At 36.9% G+C, this 24,271-nt stretch overlaps 1 protein-coding gene across 5 annotated transcripts in view; it reads left to right on the forward strand.

Annotated features, from left to right (window-relative positions):
- Nucleotides 1-24,271, forward strand: part of REV3L (REV3 like, DNA directed polymerase zeta catalytic subunit) — a 170,355-nt gene that overhangs the window by 42,688 nt on the left and 103,396 nt on the right. For 4 of the 5 annotated variants that reach the window (XM_044388809.3, XM_026511625.4, XM_044388810.3 and 1 more), the window contains 3 exons: nucleotides 9,942-10,131; nucleotides 15,434-15,508; nucleotides 21,211-21,371. In XM_044388809.3, coding sequence (XP_044244744.1) covers nucleotides 9,942-10,131; nucleotides 15,434-15,508; nucleotides 21,211-21,371 — 426 coding nt within the window. Of the gene's footprint in view, nucleotides 1-9,941; nucleotides 10,132-15,433; nucleotides 15,509-21,210; nucleotides 21,372-23,838; nucleotides 24,042-24,271 lie in introns of those variants that run through there. The other variant, XM_048226106.2, reaches the window with a different exon arrangement.

Below are 24,271 nucleotides of genomic sequence, written 5' to 3' on the forward strand. Positions count from 1 at the left end.
TTATAAGCCCATCAACACAATTTTATAATTATTACTTCATGCACCTGTCTTAAATGATACAGGAGAAGGAATTACAAAATACATGTTTATTATCTTTTGTATTTACCTATGTAGTTATCTTTACTGGTACTCTTTATTGCTTAGTGTGGATTTAAGCTACTGTCTATTATCCTTTCATTTCAGCCTGGAATGAGATTCCCTTTAGTATTTCTTGTAGGTTAGCCGTGCTAGTGACAGATTCTCTCAATTTTCATTTAGCCGGGAACATCTTAATTTTTTCTTGCTCCTACCTCACCCAGCTCTCCTTTGTTTTTGAAGGGTAGTTTTGCTAGATATAGAATTCTTGGTTAACAATCTTTGTCTTTCATCACTTTGACTATGTCATCCTACTGGCCTCCATGGTTTCTAATAAGTCAGCTCTTAACCTTATTGAGGAAATTTTGTACATGATGAATTGCTTTTCTTTTGTCACTTTCAAGATTTTCTCTTTGTCTTTGGCAGTTTGGTTATGATACATCTTGTCATGGATCTCTGAGTTTCTCCTACCTGTAGTTTATTGAGCTTCTTAAATACGCAGATTAATGTTTTCAGTCAAATATGGGAATTTTTTTGGCCATTCTTTTTTCAAATATCCCATCGCTTTTTCTGTCTCTTCTACTGAAGCTCACATTATGTATATGTTGGTATTCTTGATGGAATCCCATAAATCTCTGAGGCTCTGTTAATGTTTCCTCATTACTTTTTTTTTTTGTTCCTCAGATTGGAAAATGTCAACTGGCCTGTCTTCAAGTTCACTGATACTTGTCCTAGTTCAAATGTGCTCTTGATCCTCTTCAGTAAATTTTTCATTTCTGTTGCACTTTTCAACACCAAAATTTCTATTTGATTTTTTAAATAATTTCTGTCTATTCATTTATATTTTCTGTTAGGTAAGACATGATTCTCAAACTTTCCTTTAATTCTTTAGACATGCTCTCCTTTTGTTCTTTGAAAAATTTTTAAAGATTTATTTGAGGGGGGAGGGGTAAAGGGAGAGGGAGAGAGAGAATCTCAAATAGACTTCTGAGTGCAGAACCCGATGCAGGGCTGAGTCTCACAACCCTGAGATCACGACCTAAGCCAAAACCAAGAGTCAGCTGCTTAACCCACTGAGCCACCAGGCACCCCTGTTCTTTGAAATATTTTTAATATCTGGTTTAAAGTCTTTGTCTAGTAAGTTGAATGTCTGGGCTTCTTCAGAGACAGTTTTATGGACTCCTTTTTTCCATGCCTTTTTCTTTGTATGTCTTATCCTTTTTTGTTCAAAACTAGACATTTTAAATAATTTGACAGTTAAGGAAAAGCATATTCTTCCCTATCCCCAAGATTTATTATTGCTCTATTGTTGGTTATGTTGTTTGTTTCTTTAGTGACTTTCATGGATTAATTCTATACAGTCTCTATTCTTTGAAGTCTCTGCTCAGTTAGATTATTGGTCAGTTAATGACCAGAAATTCCTTTAAATGCCTTGAGCTAATAGGTCTCCTTCCACTTTTTGTTGAGGGGCTCTGTATGTACGTGTATTGGTGCAGAGCCTCAAGGTCAGCCATAGTGAAAGATTAGGGCCTTCTCAGCTCTTCCTGCGCATGTGCACAGCTCCACACATGTGCATAACCTTCTAAATTTCCAGAACTATGTCAGAGACTTTCAAGTTCTTCTGGATGTTTCAGTCCTCAGTTTTTCCTTTTAAGTTTTTTGTTCAGCCTTTTGTTAGCTGCAACTGGTAAAACTCCCTCAGGCAACTGTGATGTTAAACAGTTGCTGCTGATTGTTTTCCATGAAGTCCTACACATAGGACTATACACAGGGAGTGAGCTCTGTGTCTGATCAAATAAAAGTCCTGAGAATGGAGCTTTTCAGTGAGCTACCTACCAAGCAGGTCAAATAGTGACAGTGTTCTCGTGATCAGGCTTTTGGGGAACTGCAAATCTATTTTGGTCTCTCCAGCGCCTGCTTGGCTATCTGTTTTCACAGCTACTCTGGAGCTGGGGGGGTTGGGGGGGCGTGCAGGCAGAGGAGATTGGATTAGGGCAAGTTAGAAAACCACAAACCTTGCTGTTCTTGCTAAGATTCAACTGGTTTTCTTGAACGAACACTTGCTGGATTGTCACAAGCCTTTTAATTTATTTCCAAAACACTGAAAAAAGTTTATTTTGACAGAATTTACCAGTGTTCTTATTGCTGTTATGGAGGAGCAGGTTTTTAAAGGTTCTTCCTCTGCCATTCTGAAGTGTTTTTTGTCATTTCTACATTTTATCTACATTGTACATTGATCATATTGTACATTTTATCTACATCCTTCTCCCAGTTTCTGATCCAGTCTCTCATTGCTTGCGTTTCTCTTACACATTTCTCAAGGACCCTTGGAACTTTCTGGTTCCATGGCTAACATGCTTATATTTTCAAATATTCACTGTTACTTCTCTTTCTTGTCTGGCAGCCATTTCAGGGGCTCATTCTCTCATATCCCACATAAATCAAAACCCTTTATTCTTCCCTTGAATACTACTATTCCTCAAGTTTCTGACCTATACCCCTTCTTTTATCTATGTATTCTCTTGAGCATATTTACCCATCTGTTATTCAGACTCCCAAATAATGTCTTCTTCTCTACCCAGATCTCTCTCTTAAGCTCAACATCTGTGTACCTAATTGTGCTTAATGTAAATCTCCATTTGGAAGTTCTATAAACATGTAAAATTCCACAAGTTCAAAATAGAAATCAGCCTACTCTTCTTTCTCAGTTTTCTTTGAATAACATTCACATCTATCCAGCTGCCTAAACCAAAAAATCTGCATCATCCTTGAGTGTTTCTCTTTTATCCTACTCCCAAATTTCAGTCAGTTACCTCTAAATTCTGTGCCCTAAGTCCTTCTTGATGTTTTCTCCATCTCTACGGACATCTCTCTCCTGATTACTTCAGCAACCTTCTAAACATATTTCCCTATTAAAGCTCTATCCCTAGCTTCTCCCACAATGTGCCCACAGGGAACTTTATAAAATGCAAATCCACACAGGTCACAGAATCTACACGCACGCGCACACACACACACACTCACACTTACACATGCACACTTTGCCTTTTTCTCCATTGAGCTCTTTGTTCCTTCCTAACTACATTTTTCCTGTTCCTGGACCATGCATATTATCATTTGCTTTCAGATTGTTGTATACACCACAATGTTCTTTCTCATTTTGCTCTTCTGTTGCTTCCTCTGGGAATCCTTTCTATATTCTCACAAATCTGAGTTAGATACTTTTGGATATAGAATTGCCATACTGTAATTGCCTACTTACTCATCTTTATCTCTGAATAGAACATAACAAGTTCATGAGTTCAGGGACTGTGATTATGAGCAACCTATGGTCTAACACCTAATGCTGGACTTTCACAAAGTATTTGAAGAGTAGAGAATTTATGCCTACATTTATGAATGAAAAAAACCAATCGTGTTTAGCACTGGAAATGCAAAAATAGATGTATAAACAGACCTTTGAAACATCTGGTGCTTGAGGGATATAGTTCTGTTAGTAATGTGGGATTGATAACTTAAAGTCAATGATTTTTTAAAAAGATTATTTATTTGAGAGAGAGAGCTGGGGGAGGAGTAGAGGGAGAGGGACAAGCAGGCTCCATGCTGAGCATGGAGCCCAATGCAAGGCTCGATCCCATGACCCTGAGATCATGACCTTAACCAAAATCAAGAGTCAGATGCTCAACCAACTGAGCCACCCCGGCACCCCAAAGCCAATGAATCTAAATAAAGCCATGTATACTTTAGTTGAAGAAATAAAATGGCGTGGATAAATGTAAAACCCCAAAGCATTATTTACAAAGGAGAAAATGAAGAGAAACTGTTTAGCAGAAAGTTATATACATATGCCCTTTGTAAAGTTAATTATTATAGTTTTTTGTTGTTGATGGTGGGTTTTTTTTAAAGATTTTATTTATTCATGAGAGAGAGAGAGAGGCAGAAGGAGAGGGAGAAGCAGGCTCCCCACAGAGCAGGGAGCCTGATGTGGGACTCGATCCCAGGACCCTGGTATCACGACCTGAGCCGAAGGCAGATGCTTAACCACCTGAGCCACCCAGGCACCTGGTGGTGGTTTTTTTGTTTTGTTTTGTTTTGTTTTAATTTGTGGGTCATTTAGAAGTAGATGACGTCTTCCTGCGTCTCTCTTACAGAAATTGTATAATAATTAGAAAATATATATAAGCAAAAAGAAAATAATCATTATCTCAATGTGTTATATATATCTTTATAATTGAAATAAACCTGAATATCACCTGAAATAAATATATCGTAAACATCTCTTCATGCCAGGAAATATATTTCAACACCATTTGTTGCTGAGGTTGGCAGACTTTCTGTAAAGGACCATATAGTTTGTATTTTAGGTTTTGGGGGCTAGATCTCTGTTGTAACTACTCAACTCTGCCAGTAACAAAGCAGCAGCAGACCATTCCAGATGGATGTGGTGTGTTGTAATAAATTTGTATTTATGAAAATAGGCAGTAAGTGGAATTGGTATGAGAGCCATAGACATGATGTAGATATATCATAATTAATCTCCTATTTTTGGAAATTTATAATGTCTTTAATTTTTTTTATTATTGGTAATACTGTCTCAGCATCTTAATATTTTAATCTTCATGTACATTCTTGTTTTTTTCTTAGATGATAGTAGATGATATAATTCTTAGTTTTACTTGGTTCATTGTTTGGTTTTGTGGAAACGGGGAAAAAAAGAGTGAAGCTTTAGAGAGAAGCGAAGAAAGACTTTGCTTGGAGGGATACAGATAGAGGTAATGACAGTGATATAAAACTTAAAAAGAGATATTCCAAGAAGAAAATATGAAAAATTCCATAAATACACACTTTCCTGTTCACATACCAAGGTTTTCTATTTGATAGCTCTGTAGAGTTTTATTTAAAATCTTGTGTATATTGAGTTTGAGATTTGGGAGATAGGGTTGCAAGTTACAAAATAAGCATTTCTTATTCAGTCTCCTAGGATACTCTTAGGCCAGCATGATTTTGATTGTGGTGACCAGTCAGCTTATTTTAAAAAGAAAAGAAAAAAAGAAGACATTAAGCTTTTCTGTTCTAGATGATGAAGTCTAATCAGTTGGAGCAGCGATTGGCAAACTGCTATCCATGGACCAAATCCTTCCCACTGCCTGTTTTCATGAATGAAATCTTACTGGAATGGCACAGCCACACCTGTTCACTTATGTATTGTCTATGGCTGTTTTCTGGCTACGGTGGCAGAGTTAAGTAGTTGTATCAAACACAGTATGGCCCATAAGGTCTAAAATATTTAGTATCTGCCTCAGAAAAAAACTTGCAGACCTCAGAATTCGAGGAATGGTACATTTAATCTTTCTATTTATCAAAAATGTACCTACAAAAATACAGGTATTTTTTCTATGGAAAAACTAGTAAGACTTTAGATGCACAACTTAAGAGACCGAATCTAGGCACTTAAAATGCAGAAGAAAATGTGGGAAAATGACATAAGAAAAGTTGGAATACAGAGGACTTAATGTTTAGTGTCCATCTAAATTCTGTAAAAGATTAGATTCACAGTACCCAAGTACTGGCTGTTACAGAGGCACCTACTTAGTTATAGAAGTCCGACTTACACAGAGTTGGAAGTAGCCAACTCCACACAGTTTTGCCATGGTGTCTTTAAAAGCCAGCAGTTATACTGTGACAAGTTTCTGTGGTGCTTTCCTGAACAACTTTATTGCAGTTTCTGAATTAGGCAACATCAGTCAAATTGGAAAGCCCAAACTCTTTTTTTTTTTTTTTAAAGATTTTATTTATCTATTTGACAGAGAGAGACAGCCAGTGAGAGAGGGAACACAAGCAGGGGGAGTGGGAGAGGAAGTAGCAGGCTCCCAGTGGAGGAGCCTGATGTGGGGCTCGATCCCAGAGCACCGGGATCACGCCCTGAGCCAAAGGCAGACGCTTAACGACTGCGCCACCCAGGCGCCCCTGGAAAGCCCAAACTCTTAAAAAAATTTTGAAACCTGTGTGTGTAGGCTTACTCTCCCAACAGCAGTCTTTATTGCTACTGAGTTTGCTGCCTTAATTCAGTTTGACATGACAAGAAGGGGACATTCAGACATTAGGGACATAAAGAATTCCAGTTGGTTGCCTTCTTTGGATCCACATGTTACATAGACATAGCTTAATATTCTAAACCTTTTTAGAATCCCAAATCATTTAGCAAGGTTTCAAAATAACATAGCTTTCACTAATTTTATAGAAACGTTTTTAAAAGAATCCTGTGTGTGGAGCACTTTGGAGTATAGTGAAAAATCCTCTGGATTGAAGTCACAAGTTCTCAACTAGGCAACTAACTAGATGTTGCAAAAGCCTGAATGTGCAGTATACCAGCTACCTAGCTCTGGACTAATATTATGAGAGAGAAACCATTAATTGAATGCTTAAGCCACTGATTTTAGGGTGTTTTCTCATAGCTGGATCTAATCCTAACTGATGGGGGTAGAGCAGAATAGCTTATCTTCAGGGGACCGTACACTGTTGGCCCCACACATTTGTGTGGGGTAGAGCTGGTGGAGGGAAGTGTATAGAAGTGGTTTGTATCTTGTCAAGATAAAGCAGTGCTATTACGGAAGTACAAATTTTACGATAATAAAAGACCTGTTGCCAAAAAGAAATGGAATCTCACATTGATTTTTACACAATTTTTATTCCTAGTTTAACTTTTTGAGTTTCTTATTTTGTTTCTCATCATTTTCTTTTTTGTGATACTCATTTTATATTAGAACCATTAAGTGCAATGCCAAGAATTCTTGCGCTGTGTTCTTCAGGAGGTTGTTCTTGAGGAAAAGTGGTAAGGCACTGAGCCATCCCTAGCTGCTGGAGAACCAGAGGGAGGTACATCTGTGTTGATGTAGTGATTGCAGCTTTGCATGGGACTTTGGGTTATTCAGGGTAGGAAAGTGCAGTAAGCTGGGGACTCTTCCCAACACCTATGTCCCCCTATAACTCTGTAATCCTTAATTGTAGCAAAGTCCCTCTGTTTTCGTAGATTTGTTTTTTCAGATACTCAAGGCTTTTACACCATTCCTTTCTCCTTAAGCGGTTACTCTGTTTTGCTGAGGGTTTGTTCTTCCATTTAATAAGTATTTATTAAGCACATATTATGTGCTTTGTGCTGGGTCCTGGGGATATTATGATCATTCAAACGCAGCACCAGCACCAAAGAATTTTCAAATGGGAGAGTCAGATAAGAAAACAGACATTTCCATTACAAAATAAGAACGGAGGAGTTAAGGATTAAGGAAGCCAACATTCACTTTTTAAAAAATTGAACCAGCATGGTTAAATGAAAAGAGTGTTGATTTTAGATTTTATTGATCTGCTTTTAAATTTTGATTCAGTTACCTAGTAGGTATGTGATTGGGGAAAGTTAACCTTTGTAATTCTCGCAAAGTTTTTAAATGTTTTAGAAATGAATATACGTAAAGCACTTATTAGTTCGGTGCCTGCTGAATAAATCATTTCTACTTTTTTCCTAAGTCATACACCACAAATTATTGTAGTTTCAAAGCCTGTGAAATAGAAGGATAATGTGTTTGGTCCCTACTTCACAGGAGAGATGAAAAGTGGGGATTTTTTAAAAATTCTGTGAACTTTGAACACCCTCCCTATAAAGAAACTTAGTACAAATCAGATTTTATAATTATTTCTTGTAAAATTTATCCAAATTTCCATTATTGAGATATACGGACTGTAAAATTAGTATCTTAGGAATTTAGAAAATTGCTTATAAGATATACTATTACACTAATTCTTTTTCTTGTTTTTTTTAAAGATTTATTTATTTGAGAGAGAGAATGCACAGGGGTAAGCGGCAGAGAGAGTCTTAGGCACACTCCACACTGAGCATGGAGCCCGATGCCAGGCGGCTGGATCTCATGACCGTGAGATCATGACCTGAGCCAAAAGCAAGATTAGACGCTCAACTGACTGTGCCACCCAGGCGCCCCCTATTACACTATTTCTGTAATCACTGGTCTTAGATTTGTCAGTTTAAAGGAGGATACTTCTCTGTCTCCCCACCTTCCTTACCCCATGGTTTAGCATGCCACTTGCTCTTAACCAGCGTGTGGTTTATGTCCTGAATGGTAATGGATATAACATTTTTCATGAGATGTTTAAAAAGCATTCGAGTAGATCATCAATAAATTAGTTAAATATATTTTTAAAGACTCACTCATCGTTACACTTTGGTTTTTTTTTTTTCTATTTGAAGAATTAAGAAATTGCAGTATTTAGCAGATAATACCATGTTTGAAAAGAAACAAAATAATCAAAGAATTTGCTTTTAAGTGAGAAGGTTTTATTTTTCCCCATTCCTTTGAAATTAAGCAACATAACTGCTGCTAAAAATAGAAACCAGTCTAACAGCACAATTTATAATTCTTCAGAAGTGTGAAAGTTGGTAGTTGAAATCAGAATACTGCACTTGAGAGGGTATAGATCTTACTCCGTTGTGTGATTGGTCTTTCCGATTTTGCATGCTCTATGTAATAACTGTTCCAGGTTTATTTGTTAATTCTGTTATAGCTCTACCTTAAAAATAAAATAAACCAATGTTATTCACTATAGAACATGTGAAATATAAGATATCAACAGAACATAGAACTATTTCTGTGTATTTTTTATAAATCATTATAAATAGGATATAGTAAGCAAACAAATAGTTACCTTCCTACCAAAAAAGAAAAAAAGCCCAGTGAAGCAGAGTGGGATAAGGGATGGAGAAGAAGCCTAAGGATTGTGTTGGCAGGACAGTACAGTGATAGTGACAGTATGAGAAAAATGGATATGTTTTTCCATCACTGCCATTCTCCCTGTTTAAAGTAGACAAATGGCATGTACCCAAAGGGAACTAGGGACAGTGCTCTGAGGACGGGAACCACTTCTGTACAGCCCTGCCAGATTCATGAGAGTAATGGTACATCTGTTTTTTGTTGGTGCTGTTGTTACTCAACCTTGTCATGGATACATTACTGTTTCTGTGGCACTTCTTTCGTGGGTTCTTACTCATATTACTTTCTTTATCATAGCTGTACCTGATTGTCTGTTAGCAGGTCAGCACCATTTACCCCTTTTGCACCTTGCCTGATAGAACGGCTTCCTGGGAAGTGTGCATGCTTGTTTTTTCACCTCTCATTTTGTCTTCCCACCGTCCCACTCCACCAAATGTGCAGTTTAGATATCTTAGAGGTCCATTACGGACAAATGATATGTAGAGGTTTTCTTTTGCTTTGTTTTTGTCTTCTTTGGTTGGTTTTGTTTTGTTTTGTTTTGTTTTGTTTTTTAATAGCAAAATGTCATTTTTACCCTTCCCAAAACCCCCCTCCATACCCTTATAGCAAAATTCTACATACTGGAACTGCTTTTACCCTCTCCTTTCTCCCAGAGCAGTCTCTGTCTCAGGGAATTCTCTTGTTTGAAAATTTTTATGTTAAGACAGACATGCATTGGTTTATTTAATAAAATTTCAGTGAGTTTCTGTAAGATTCATAACACTGTGCTAAGTGGTATTATGATAGGGTGATTCAGTGAAGTATATAAAACCAGTGAGATTGTGAGGGTAAAATATTCAAACGTATTTTCACCAAAACTATTTCAGTCATACTGTAATGCTTATGTTTATAAAATGCTTCTAAATGTTCTGTTGTAAAATGTAGTTAACATAGGTGGCTTTAATTATGGGTTAATTTTCTTCAACTCTTATCCTAGATAAGCTGTGTTGTCATTAGAACATTTAAATGATTTGCATTCTGAGCTTTGTTGTAATGTTAAAATTTTAAAATGCATCTCAAGACTAAACTTTATGATGTGTTACATTTTAGGTCAGAAGACATGTCTTCATCTGCATGGCATCTTTCCTTACCTCTATGTCCCATACGATGGTTATGGACAGCAGCCAGAAAGCTATCTTTCTCAGATGGCATTCAGTATCGACAGAGCACTTAATGTGGCTTTAGGCAATCCATCTTCCACTGCTCAGCACGTTTTCAAAGTGTCATTAGTATCAGGAATGTAAGTATATGTTAACTTTTTAAATTTCTTTATCTGTATTTCTAGTAGCATTCCAAGTAAAGAAAACCCGTCTGATGCAAAGATACTCTGTTTATTTTTCTTTTACTTCTAATGTAATGGAAGTAAGGCAAATATTCTGTAATTTTTTAAAGTAAATTTTTATTGCAGTGAAAGATAGATGGTTTAACCTTTTCCATTTCTCCACTTCTTAGAACTGTAGAAATTCATGTAATTTATTTTCACATATTTATTGAGCGCCTTCCATGTGCTAGGCACTATTCTAGGTGCTTGGGATATATTGGTGAACAAAACAAAGATCTCTGCCCCCATGGAGGTTACATTCTAGTAGTGGGAAACAGAAAATAACCAATAGATATGACATGAAATTAATTTATTTATTTATTACATGATAGTGCTATGGAACAAAGATGTAGAGCAGGATATGATGGATCAATAGTGTAGGGTAAGGAAGTGGACTGGTGGCAGTTTTATATAGGGTAATCAGGGAAGGTGTCATTGACAAGGTAAATGACATTTGAGCAAAGACTTGAAGGTGAAGGAGTGGGAATAACATGGAGGTGACTAGAATGGAGGACAAAGAGTAGGACAAAATGAGGTTGGAGAGATATGAATGGATGGAGATCATGTCGGCCAGTGGTTCTTAAAGTATGGTTTCCAGGATCACCAGCATCAGCTTTACCTGATTTGACAGCTATGAGAATACACCTGTCAGATCTCCAAATACAGGGAGCGTAATTGAACAACGGCCCCACTACTACCTTGAAATCTATCATTCCGTATGAACTGAAGCTACTTTCCATAGGCTACTCCTAGCCAATGGCTAAGCCTGGTAAGGATATTAAGGCAGGCCTGTTCCTGGGAGATACTCCAGAACTCTCTGAAAGCATTTCTGCACTTTAATTAGAATCTAGAATCACATTACAATAGAAGACATTTCTACTGATCTTCCCTCTGTCCCTCTCTCTTTCACATGGCATCAGTTGTGTATCTAAGTTTGGTGGCTATCCCAGTCTCTTCTGGGTCTGTCCTCATTTTCTCTCACAGGTGTTTCCCCTGATAAATTTCTTGCATATATTGGCATCTACTTCTCAGAGGACTCAGATTAACATACCTGGGAACTTAAAATAAATCCATGGGTCCCACACTAGACCTAATGAATCAGAACTCTGGTGGTGGGGCCCAGCAATTTGCGTTTTAATAAGCCTTTGTAATAATTCTGATGCACACCAAAGTTTGAGAACCACTACAGTGTATTGTTCTGAGGACTCTGACTTTTACTCTAGCCACGATCTAACTTAAACTTGAAAGGATTGCTTTAGCAGTTCTGTGAAAAGGAGATCATCGGGGGATAAGGGTAAGAAGCAGTGGAGAGCATTAGGACTCTGTTTCGTTAATCTGGGTGAGATGAGAAAATATGGTAACTCGCATTTGGGTAGTAATGGGAGTAGTGAGACATGGTCAGCTTCTGGACGTATTCTGAGGTTGGGGTCAATAAGTTTTGCTGTCTGATTGGAAGAAGGTTGTGACACGAGTCAAAGATGACTATAAAAATTTGAGTCCATGCTGCTAAAAGGATGGAAAGTGCAGGTAGAGCAGGCTGGCAGGAACGATTTGGAGCTCATGCTAGAATATTTTGAGTTTGATATGTTTATGTGAAATCTGTCTTAAGTCTCTCTCCTACTTCCACCGTAATCTAGGCTTTCCTCTGGACCATCACAGTTTCTTTTTAATCGAATTTCCTTCTATTTTTGTCTTGCTCCAGAGCCACAAACATACGCTTCTTATAATAAACCTTGGATCCTCTTAAAATCACTTAAAATCCCTGAATGGCTTCATATTGTTCTTGAAATGAATTTAAGTTTCTAACCACAGCCTGTGTGATCTGACCCCTGCCTACCTCTGTAATTTTGTTCAGTATGCTCCATCTAGAAACATGGGTCTTCTTTTACTTTCTCTGATGTGTTGAGCTCTTTCCCAGCTTCATACATGCAGTTTGCTTTCCTTGAATGCTTTACCGTTCTCTAATCCTTCAAATCCTTCACCTCTCCAGAGATATTTTCTCTGACCTCCCTACTTAAAATAGGTTGTCACTATTGTTATTCTGTATCTCTGCCCATTCTTTGTTTCCTTCAGCACTTAATATAGTTGGCAATTATTTTAGTTATTTGTTTACTTAATTTTTATGTATTTCTTAATTTTTATGTATTTACTTAATTTTATGTATTTCTCCCACCAGCATGTAAGCTCCACAAGAAAAAGGACTATTGTTTTGTCGACCATTACATCCTTAGCACTTTGTATGGTGTTGGGCACTTAGTAAATATGGCTCAGCAACTATTTGGTTGCATAAATGAATGAGGTAGAAGTTCACACCTGTCCTATGATAGTGACAATTAGGTTAAAGATAATTATCAGTTTTATATTCTAATTTTTTTATGTTTAATGGTTTCTAAGAACTTTCCTGTACATATTCTCATTTCAAAGTTGAATTTCCAAACAGCCTAGTAAAATGAATAGTTACTAGTCTTTCACCCTCCCCCCCCCAAGTAAGCTCTTTCCCCAGCATGGGGCTTGAACTCACTACCCTGAGATCAGGAGTCACATGTCTACCAACTGAGCCAGCTAGGCACCCTACTCACCAGTCTTTCTGTATTTTTAATGGGTATTTTCTTAAAGGTATCACCATGTTTTTAAGAATCTGAATACCTGAGGCAAAAGATGAGCTGTTCTATGGCTGCCATTCTCTTTTACCTCTTACTCTAATTTTTTTCCTAACCTGGATCCCCTTTTTCTTACCATACATTTTCGTTTCTATGATAATTTTAGTCTTTCAATTTTTCTACTTCTTTAGACAAGGTTGCGCATAGCTACCAAATAAAAATTTGTACAGGTTTAATTCCAGTCTTTATAGATAATGCATTATCCTGAGGCTAGGTCGAGAGATAGGATTCTGACCTTAGGCTCATTTCTGGAATTCCTTGCCATTTAGCTGCCATGATTCTAGAAAATACCCTATAAAGAGATTCTTAATCCATCTTAAGTTAATTGAGGTCTTTTGCTATCCATTTTCATTTTCCTTCTTACTGTTATGTTAAAAAAAAAACAGTTATCAGATATTTTTTAAGCATAAAATATCTATACAAACTCTGTTCCATTCTGCTTTTTTCCATCCAAAGAATCTCCCTGTTGAGGAATTCTTTTGGCAAAAGCAACTGAAGCCAACAGCAGGAAGTAAGGATTGCCAGTTAGATTATACAGAAGCAGAAAACGGAATTTATAGAATTTCCAGGCTTTATTTTGAGGCAGTAGATCTGAAAAAAGAATCCTAGATTTATAAAGAATTTTAGAGATTTGATAGTCTTAACTTATATTCAGTTTTTGAAATTTATGAAATTCGAGTTGTAAAACCCTAAAGATTGTTAACAAAACCAAAACAAAACAAAGATAATGTGTACTACACTGCAAATTTATTTTCCGCCATTTATCTGGCTAAAAATAACTCATGTCTCCAGATAGAGAATTATATTTATCTATGTGAAAAATACCATAGCAGGAGGAATAAATAGTTGAATTTTGCCAGTGAGACAGAATGAAGTTATTCATGTAACGTGTTTTTGTTTCATGGCAACAAAAATGGGGTAAACAGTGGCAAACTAGATAGAAAGTGGTTAAGTATTATAAAAAAAAAAAAAAAAGTGGGCGGGGAGGTAGAGTAAAGAAGGGTAAGGGATAAGGAGTGAGGATCAGAGAAGACTTTTATGAGGAAGTGAGTCTAAGTAGAAATCTGAATGAAGATTGAAAGCAAACCATGCCAGGGTTCCCAGGAAGCTTTCTCGGCAGAAAGAATGGTAAGTTACATGAGAGTGGAGTAAGTTAGAGGGACTAAAATGTTTAGGATGGCTAAAGGAAGAGTGATATGACACAAGATTGGCATGAGTGGCAAGGATGAGATAAAGAAACTCTTTTAGGCCTTGGTAAATAGTTGGATTTTTTTTTTTTTAATAGAAATTGCTTTACAACAATCATACAGATGGCGCTGACCTAAAAGCTTAAAATAGCTGGGGAGGGGGGAAGTTTATACTCCAAATGATGACTCTGCTGCCAAATTACTCCTGTATTTGATGTCCACCACACTGTCAGACATGACAGAAATGGTGTACTAATGAGGATAAATTCTGTCTAGTGCCTGTTATAAAGGGACAGTATTTTTTAAATGAAAGTGAATGGGTTTACCCACCTAAAGCTTTAACCAACCACTTATTTACAAATAAACTCTAGGGAGATACAAAACTTTTTATTTTGTATGCAAATTCATACTTGTTTATGTATTATTTCTAATTATATCACCTTTGAAAGTGATAGTCTGGGGGCACCTGGCTGGCTCAATCAATAGAGCATGTAATTCTTGATCTCAGGATTGTGAGTTCAAGCCCCATGTTGTGCATGGAGTATACTTAAGAAAAAAAAATGATTACGGTAGTCTGTATATCAGAGGTACTGATGTAGTTTCAGATCCTCCTGAAATGATGTAACATGATGTGCCAACTTATTTCATCTTGCACTGAAGACTTGTTTCTCTCCTTACCATGTGGATTTTTGCTTCTTCCTTTCCCCATTCCAGCTAATGCCCTTGAGAAAAAAAATCCAGCCTCAACGTAATTAGGGTCCTTAAGTAAGGCCATGGTCTTTTCAGTCGCTTAAGTTCCTGTCTACACTGTTTTCATAGGCTTCGTTTGAGTTGGATGTGTGTTATGCACACACACACGTATAAATTGTCTCTGGGTAGGGAACTTGCAAAATTAATAAACAGAGACAAATAAGCAAAGTAACATGAATGCTGTTAATTAGAGGACTTTGTTAATGAAGAACTCTAGCTTTTGACAGAAAAAATGGGAAACAGGTGAAGAAGGTGCTTGAGAGGTCTCCGTTTTTCTCATACATGGTCAGAGTAAAGAGAAAAGAGCCATTTTTTAATAGAGTCATTATGGTTGAAATTAAGTTATAAATAGTTTGCCACTCCTAGTGGCACTCCCTAGTTTTTTGAAAGTAGTATTTTTTAACTTCTTAAAAGAAGTAACCGGATTTCAATATTGTATATATTAACCTGTTGTAGGTTTAATTGAAAGATTTTGAATGATTTTGTTTGTTTGTTTCTTGGGGCTTGGGGTAATATTAAATTAAGACTGAATTAGGTCACCTGAGTCTAATTTGGGCAATAGGTTGCATTACTTCATCTCTGCATGCTGAAAATAATTTGAAATATCTTTTTCTTTTATTTCAGGCCTTTTTATGGTTATCATGAGAAGGAAAGACACTTTATGAAGATCTATCTTTACAATCCTGCAATGGTGAAAAGGTACGAGATAAATAAAAATATGTATAACTATCACTTAAGTATTTTAATAATAAAAAGAAAAATCTAGAAGAAAGGATTATATAGTTTGCAGCATTTTTAAAGAAAGAGACCGTAATATGTATATTTATGTGCAAAGGAAGAGCCATAGCTTGGCCTCGAAGAAGGTGTTTTAAGAGTGAAGGGAGGGGCGCCTGGGTGGCGCAGTCATTAAGCATCTGCCTTCTGCTCAGGGCATGATCCCGGCGTTCTGGGATGGAGCCCCACATCAGGCTCTTCCGCTGAGAGCCTGCTTCTTCCTCTCCCACTCCCCCTGCTTGTGTTCCCTCTCTTGCTGGCTATCTTTCTCTGTCAAATAAATAAATAAAATCTTAAAAAAAAAAAAAAAAAGAGTGAAGGGACCTTACTTTATAGCCCCTTCCTGCTTCTTTTTTGTCTTAGGTTTAGAGAGCTTGTAGAAGCAGATAAGGAGAGATGACTGCTGCCTTGTAGGATCTTAGTAGCCAGAGCAAATGTTCAATACCAGGAGAAATTTGCTCTTTAGTTTATTTTTTTTTATTTTTTTTTTTATTTTTTTTTTTTAAGATTTTTATTTATTTATGTGACAGAGAGACAGCCAGCGAGAGAGGGAACACAAGCAGGGGGAGTGGGAGAGGAAGAAGCAGGCTCATAGCGGAGGAGCCTGATGTGGGACTCGATCCCGGAACGCCGGGATCACGCCCTGAGTCGAAGGCAGACGCTTTAACGACTGCGCCACCCAGGCGCCCCTGCTCTTTAGTTTAAAAGCAAAAAGAAATATGTGAGAGTGAGGCCAGAGTGTAAGGGCTTCTGAGAACTCAGAATCCTGTTGACTCTTTATTAATGTTAGTGAAATTTTATATCCCAGGTTTTTTGTTTGTTTTGTTTCTGGTTTTGTTTTGTTTTTTTCCTTTCCTCAGTAAGTCTTTCTATATCTTATTTTGTCAATGGTCCTGGAGCCTAAGTTACTGATGGTAGGAAGGGCACATACAAAGAAGGCTTCAGTCATCCTCTGGGGCTCACAACAAGGGTTTTCACTCTGTGTGGTGATGAGCTAGAGTAAAAGTGTCCTTGGAGAAGTGCTGACTGTTGTTTTTTCAAAAGATCTCTCTGCTAGTAAGTACTAGGTTTCAAAAGGTAACCTTTTGGTAAGACAAAAATTGAATGTTTTCCCAGAGTGAATTTAGGCACTAAGAGAGGCACAGCTACCAAGGATGTGAGGTTTATTCTGAATTAGGCCAATTGAGTGCTTCACTGAATCACTGCCTTCATCCCAATGGTTATTCCCTTTTCCAAGTAACCAGTGAAAACTAGTTTTCTGTATAATCCGCTCCTACCCTTATCCCAAACAACTTCTGTTATATAGGGTACCAAAACAATTTTTCAGAATAGGCACTTACAGACAATGATGTTTCTTGTACCACTTCCCTTTGGTCACACTTTCTCATATCCATGGAATCCAAAAGAATAATCACTGAATTCTTATCCTCTTGTGCACACACAGTAGTAAGAGAGTAAACCTTAATCATTTTTATTCTTTTTATCCCCAAGTGTGCTAGAGGGGGAACTATGAATAAAATTTGCATACATCTTTAAAAATAGCCTCGCTCTACATGAAGTATAAATCTAATCTGTTTTTCTTCCTTGTGACTATAGCACTCAGATACTTACTAAACTATTCCCAGTAAGTTTGCTTTAAATTACATCATCAGTTTATCACAGTGCCTATGTGAAATTCCCCGATTTATTGAGAGATTACCTGTATTCAAAATCTGGCTCTACTTCTTACCCGCTGGGAGATTTTAGGCAAGTTATTTAATCTATCTGTGATTTATTTTCCTCATCTGTAAATAAGGTTGATATTAGTGCATGTTGTTCTGATGATCAAATGTGTTAATATCTGTTTAGTCGCTCAGAACAGTGCCTGGCACATTAGAGGTGCTGTGTGGGCTATAGTATATATGAAAAACATTAATGTACAACTTACCTTACCCTTGCTCTTAACTTTTTTCAATAATTTTTAAGAGTGTGGTGTGTGCCCTTTTATTTTTCATACATATGTATGTACATATACGCACATAACCTCTTTTTAAAATTTCCACATACAGGGGTGCCTAGGTGGCTCAATGGGTTAAGCATCTGCCTTTGGCTCAGGTCATGATCCCAAGGTCCTGGGATCAAGCCCTGCGTCCTCGTCCTCATCTTCCTCGTCCTCGAGCTTTCTGCTCAGCAGGGAGTGTACTTCTCCCTTTCGCTCTGCCCTTTCCCCCAGCTTGTGCTCACTTGCTCACTTTCTCAAATAAATATGCTAGAATGTAAGTCCACAGGCAGAGATTTTTTCTGCTATGTTTGATGCTTAATCCTTAATGTTTAGAATATATGTGTCTGGCACATAGTAGTCAATAACTTTATATGGAATGAATGAATACTATACGTATCATTTGGAGACTGGCTTCTTGCTTTCTCTACTTGCTCATCTCCTGTGAGCTTTACTTCCATTCTTCTTAAACTACTTACTCTCACCACACCCTGGAATTTGTCCTACCTCTGAGATTTTATTTTATTTTTTATTTTTATTTTTTTTAAATATTTTATTTATTTATTCGGCAGAGATAGAGACAGCCAGCGAGAGAGGGAACACAAGCAGGGGGAGTGGGAGAGGAAGAAGCAGGCTCCTAGCGGAGGAGCCTGATGTGGGGCTCGATCCCATAACGCCAGGATCACGCCCTGAGCCAAAGGTAGACGCTTAACCGCTGTGCCACCCAGGCGCCTCTCCCTCTGAGATTTTAAATGCAGACATGGAAACATCTTGGTTTCTGACTACAGTCTCCTTTTTTTTGCAAATTTTTGAGATATAATTTACCACAAAATTCACACATTTTCAGTATATACAGTTCAGTGATTTTTTTTAAAGTAAATTTACTGAGTTGTGCACTTACCACTATAATTCAGTTTTAGAACCTTTTCATGGCTCTAATAACATCCTTTATGTGTTCTTTTGTTAATCTTTTCGACTCTGTCCCTGAGGTACTCCCACTCCTCTTATTTTAGGCTTTAAACTCCTGGCCTCACTACTACTGCCCCATTCTGTATCGCCTTCTCCTGCAATTAATTTCTTTTCTTTCCAGCTCAGATTCTATTCTTTATCTTCTCAAACTCCTTTGTCTGCCAGGTGAAACCATCAATTCTGGGTTAATCTATTTATTTACTTTCTTTCTCTGCTAAACTCTGGCTTCTGATTACTGGAGGATACAAAAAAATGCCACTGTGAATTCACAGTATTCAACTTTACCTGGTCCCTGCCCTGCCTTATTTCTACTTTTCTCTAATTTTCTTACCTTTTTCCACCCTCTACTCAAACGTTAAGCCCCTCCCAAGGCTTTGCCTCCTACTTCATAGAGAAAATGGAATGCCTCAGTCTAGAAAAGTGGTTGTCAAAGTGTGCACTGGGATTTCCTTAGACCCTTTCAGAGGATCTGCATGGTCAAAATCAGACCTCCATGGACCTTTTTGTCCTTAAATTTTGACCGTGTGTCCATGCTTATAGTGCTTCTTAGAATAACCCCACGTGTTCACTTTCTCTGATATAAGCCTCCTCTGATTTTCCTAATACCTGTCTGATCATTCATATTTATGCATTTTGTTGGTTCCTCTTTTAACATCTGCAGCTGTTCTTGGGGTTATGTCCTAGGTTTTCAACTTTTCTCTCTATACTCTCTCCTCACTGTACAGCATTACCTACTCTCATGGTTTGGTTTGTTTTTTCTTTTTGTTAATCTTTATGCATTTGACTTCCAGGTATATATCAATAGCCTAAATTTTCCTCCAGAGCTCTGGATCAATGTATCAGACCATCTTCTGGATAAATAGAATAGCTCTACAGTTAAGAGTAAGGGTGCACAAATAGAGAAAATTTTAATTTTAGCTCTACCACTTTTAATTTGTGTGATTTGAGACAAGTTTTTAATCTAAGACTCAGTTTCTCTGTTTATAAAATGGGGATAATAGTATCATAGGTTCGTAGCGAGGATTACTTGAGATTAAGCGTTTAAAACACATAACACAATGTCCAGTACCTAGTCCTTAAATATATGTTAGCTGCCTCTGCTGTGTAAATAACGTTATTCTTGTCCTCATTTTCATTGTCATTCATTGTCAGTATTTTCCTGGAAATCTACCTGAATACCCTATGATACCTAAACCCCAGTATGTCTAAAACTGAGTTTATCCTTAATCTCCCTCCAGAAAAATCTGCAAAGAAACCTGTTTTCTTCCAGTCCTTCCTATTTCAATAAATGTGGCACCACCAAGAAATCTAGACTAACTCCCGTTCTACCACACCTTCCACATCTAGTCAGTCATCAGGGCCTGACCATTTTATTCCTTGTATGTCTCCTGAATCAACACATTGCCATGATCTTTATTAAAGCCGCCATCATCTTAGTTTTTCCACAATAGCCTTCTCACTTCCTATCTCTAGTCCTATGTATTTTCCGGTTACCCTGGTCATTTCTCTTTCCTGCTCTTCACTTCAAAGGCAAATTCTGCCATCTCTTTGAATGTCTTAATAGGCTGTGCTGATCTGACTTTTCATTCTCTCTCTAGCCCATGCCCCCATAGACACACTCACCACAGCCTCTGTCACTAAGCCTCGCTCAGTGATTTCAGTTCCCAAATAAGCCACGTTTTCTTGTGACCCTTCACATGTAATTTTATTTGTGTGAAATGCTCTTCCCTTTCTTCAGAGAAGAAGTATCTTTAATTCATCATTTAGTCTCCTGCTTGGAGACTTCCCTTCAAGAAGGCTTTGCAGAAACAACTTCTGTACCTTTATCTTATTAATACCACTTCTAGATGTTTCATATACTTCCTTGCATAGCACTTACACTTTTTATAATTGCCTATTTTTTGTATTCCCCATCATGAAGGAAAAATAAGAGAAGAAAAATATTAAAATGGTAATATTTCCGAGTAGTGAATTTGAGTCATAAATCCTTTTTAAAAACATTTGTAGTAATCTTCTAAAATGTTTTTCTCAATTTTTAAAAGGAAAAGCTCTTTTTTTTTAAGATTTTATTTATTTTTTATTTTTTTAAAGATTTTATTTATTTATTTGACAGAGATAGAGACAGCCAGCGAGAGAGGGAACACAAGCAGGGGGAGTGGGAGAGGAAGAAGCAGGCTCCTAGCGGAGGAGCCTGATGTGGGGCTTGATCCCATAACGCCGGGATCACGCCCTGAGCCGAACGCAGACGCTTAACCGCTGTGCCACCCAGGCGCCCCTTAAGATTTTATTTTTAAGTAATCTTTACACCCAACTTGGGGCTCAAACTTACAACCTGAAGATCAAGAGTCACATGCTCCACTGACTGAGCCAGCTAGGCACCCAGGAAAAGCTCATATTTTAAAAACTTTTGATATTCTGTTTTTTTAAATATAATTAGTATTAAGTTGGTTTTCAGAGTCAAAATAGTCTTCATCCAAGTAATTTTTTTGTCCTTCGAGTGTGCAGCTTACTTTAAAACTTGACCTAAATTTAATTTCTAACAAAATACAAATTTCTGGTAAAATTAAAATAAAAAGTCTGTGTGCTAATATAATGTGTTTCATTCTCTATAGTAGTGTAATGTTTCACTTAACATTTTAGGAACCATAATTTTATGATATAACTTTTTTTTCTAATTTAGGATATGTGAACTTTTGCAAAGTGGAGCCATAATGAATAAATTTTACCAGCCTCATGAAGCGCATATTCCCTACCTCCTACAGCTGTTCATTGACTACAATCTCTATGGAATGAATTTAATAAATCTGGCTGCTGTCAAGTTCCGAAAAGCGAGAAGGAAAAGTAAGGTTAATTTCCCAAGTTCAAATTAAAGCTTTGAAACAAGTGTTACGTAATTGATTTATAAAGTAACACATATTTAGAAAATAACTGCTGAGTGGATAAAGAATAAGAAGAAATACGCAAAATGGTAATTAGGGTTTATCAGGAAAAGAATCTAAAAAGTTTTTTGGTAATAACTTTTTGAAATATAACTCACGTACCATACAACTCACTCATCTAAAATGAACAATTCATTTTAGTATAGTCACAGAGTTGTACAACCATCACCACAGTCAAATTCACAAACATTTTCAACACCTCTAAAGGAAACCTTGCAGTCTTCAGTAGTCACCTCTAATCCTTCCATGCCTCCCACCCCTGAGCAACCACTAATCTATTTTCTGTCTCTTTGTGTTTGCCAGACTGCGTATTTCCCATAAGTGGAATCATATGGGTTTTTTTTTTTCATTTAGCCGAATGTTTTCGAGGTTCATCCATGTTGTAACATCTGTTAGTGTTTCATTCCTTTTTATGGCCAAATAATACTCTATTTTATGAGCATACTACATTTTGTTCATCGATTCATCAACTGATGGAAATTTGGGGTTTCCACTTTTTGGCTGTTACGAACAAAGCTGCTTTGAACATTCATGCACAGATATTTGTGTAGCCATATATTTTCACTTCTCTTGGGCACATACCTAGGAATAGAATTTCTGGGTCAGATGGTCTAGCATCTTTTGTTTTTGTTCTCATTGAATTCTTTCTCTTCTGCTTGAAACAAAATGAACCCAACATTTTTTTTCTGACAATGCTATTGTCCTTTCTAACAGTTTAATATTTCTTTTCCTTCACTGCCAAGCTTAAACCAGAGGCTAGCTTTTTTTTTTTTTATCTCATAGTTTACTGGCTATTCTTTTTGGTTTAACTTCTTACATTTCTTATACAATACCCAAACTGTGCTCTGAAAAGTAACCAGGCAGGATTTTTTTTCCCCCTAAGTAGTGGGCTAAGTTATTATAATCAACTGTCCTATTAAAAACAATTTAAAGTCTAGGAAGATTAAAAAAAAATCTTAAATGCATCAAAGAGATACAAAACAATAAAGAAAGACTGGCCAAAAGAAGAAATACAGTGCTGAAAATCAACCTTGGCCCTGAGGGGTTTGCTCATCCTGGAGAATTTGGAGCCTCCATTGAGACAGCCTTACCAAATGAGACAGGCAGAAGCAAAATCCAGGGTCTTCTTGGGTAAGATGCCCTTACAAACTAGGAAGTGGAACAACCTTTGAGACACTTCAACACAGTTTGAATTCCTTGGGAATAAAGAAATTCGCAGATCTAGAACTTGATCTGAGGTGGTGATGGTCTGGTCATACACTCAGATCCTGTGGAGGCAAATTCCTCTAGTACAGTAGAAGAATTTTCTTTATTACAGGTCTTAAATTATTCCTAAAAATTACATTTCAAATATAGTATGTTCACACAGTTTAGAATATACCAGTCACACAAGAAAACTGTCTCTATGAGCAAAACCTAGCGAACACTTGATGTGCGCATTGCATGTGCGCACACACATGCACCAAAGACCTACAAAGAATTCGAATGTTGGGATTATAGATGCAATTTGAAAAACTGTAATTCAGAATCCTTATCAAATACAATGCTATTTACAATGCTTTAATATATAATGTTATATTCACTTATAGTTGTGTTTTTCGTGTCTCTCCATGATACTAATAATACCCTATGTGAAACAATTTAGATGTAGTAATACTACTTCTGAAAGGAGATTGTTTTATATTGACAACTTATATTAAGTATTACACTTTTTAGTTGCACAAAAATTGAAGCATTGAGACCAACATATGACTTCCCTTTTAAGTACACCAAAATAATTCATTTGTTCATAACTAATTCTAGATAATAATCTGTTTTAGATAACAACTTACAGTTTACTAAATGCCAATTTTTCTCATTATTTCAAAATCTTAGAATTTTATAAAATTCTATATAAACCAAGTTGTGTAAATGGTCCATGGGATCCCCAAGGTAGAAATCATCTAATAAAGGATGAAGTAGGCTATCTGCCCAGTATCTTTCTTTGTCTCCATAGAGAAAAAGACTAGAAAGTAAAGGCAAGAAGAGAGAAGATATAAGAAAGGCAGGAGAGAGAGAATTTCACTGCTTGACTTTCTTCCCTACAGGAATTGTTTCCCCAAATTCTTGTGAGGGCTTTGTTATTTCTGGGAGATCCTTCTTTTGGTGTGGGGAGGGGGGCAGTGTAGAGATTTTCAAGAGTAAAGCTTTAAGGAATCACATTACCCAATTTCAAGACTTATTTATTATAAAGCTATAGTAATCAAGACAGCACATGGTATTGGTAAAAGGATGGACATGTAGACCGATGGAACAAAAGAGAACCCAGAAATAGACCCACAAAAATAACATCAACTTATCTTTGGCAAAGGTACAGCTGTAATTCAGTGAAGAAAGGATAGTTTTTTCAACAAATGGTGCTGGAATCATTGGATGCCAGAAAACAAAAATAAAAGAACCATACTTCACTCCTTATATAAAAATTAATTTAAAATGGATCTTAGACTTCAATGTGAAATGTAAAACTATCAGACTTACAGAAGAAAACAAAGGGAAAATCTGCCTGACCTTGGATTTGGCAATGAGGTTCTAGGTAAGATACAAAAATACGATCCATGAAAAGAAAAACTACTGAATTGATTTTGTCAAAGTTAAAAACTTTTGCTCTGTGGAAAATACTATTAATAATAGTCACACACTGGGAGAAAACATTTTCAAATTCCATATCAGATTAAGTACTTGCTTCTAGAATATATAAAGAACTCTCAACAGTAAGAAAGCAAGCAACCCAATTAAAAATGATCAAAAGAGGGGCGCTTGGGT

Source organism: Ursus arctos, unplaced genomic scaffold (assembly GCF_023065955.2).
Source record: "Ursus arctos isolate Adak ecotype North America unplaced genomic scaffold, UrsArc2.0 scaffold_13, whole genome shotgun sequence".
Classification (NCBI taxonomy): domain Eukaryota; kingdom Metazoa; phylum Chordata; class Mammalia; order Carnivora; family Ursidae; genus Ursus; species Ursus arctos.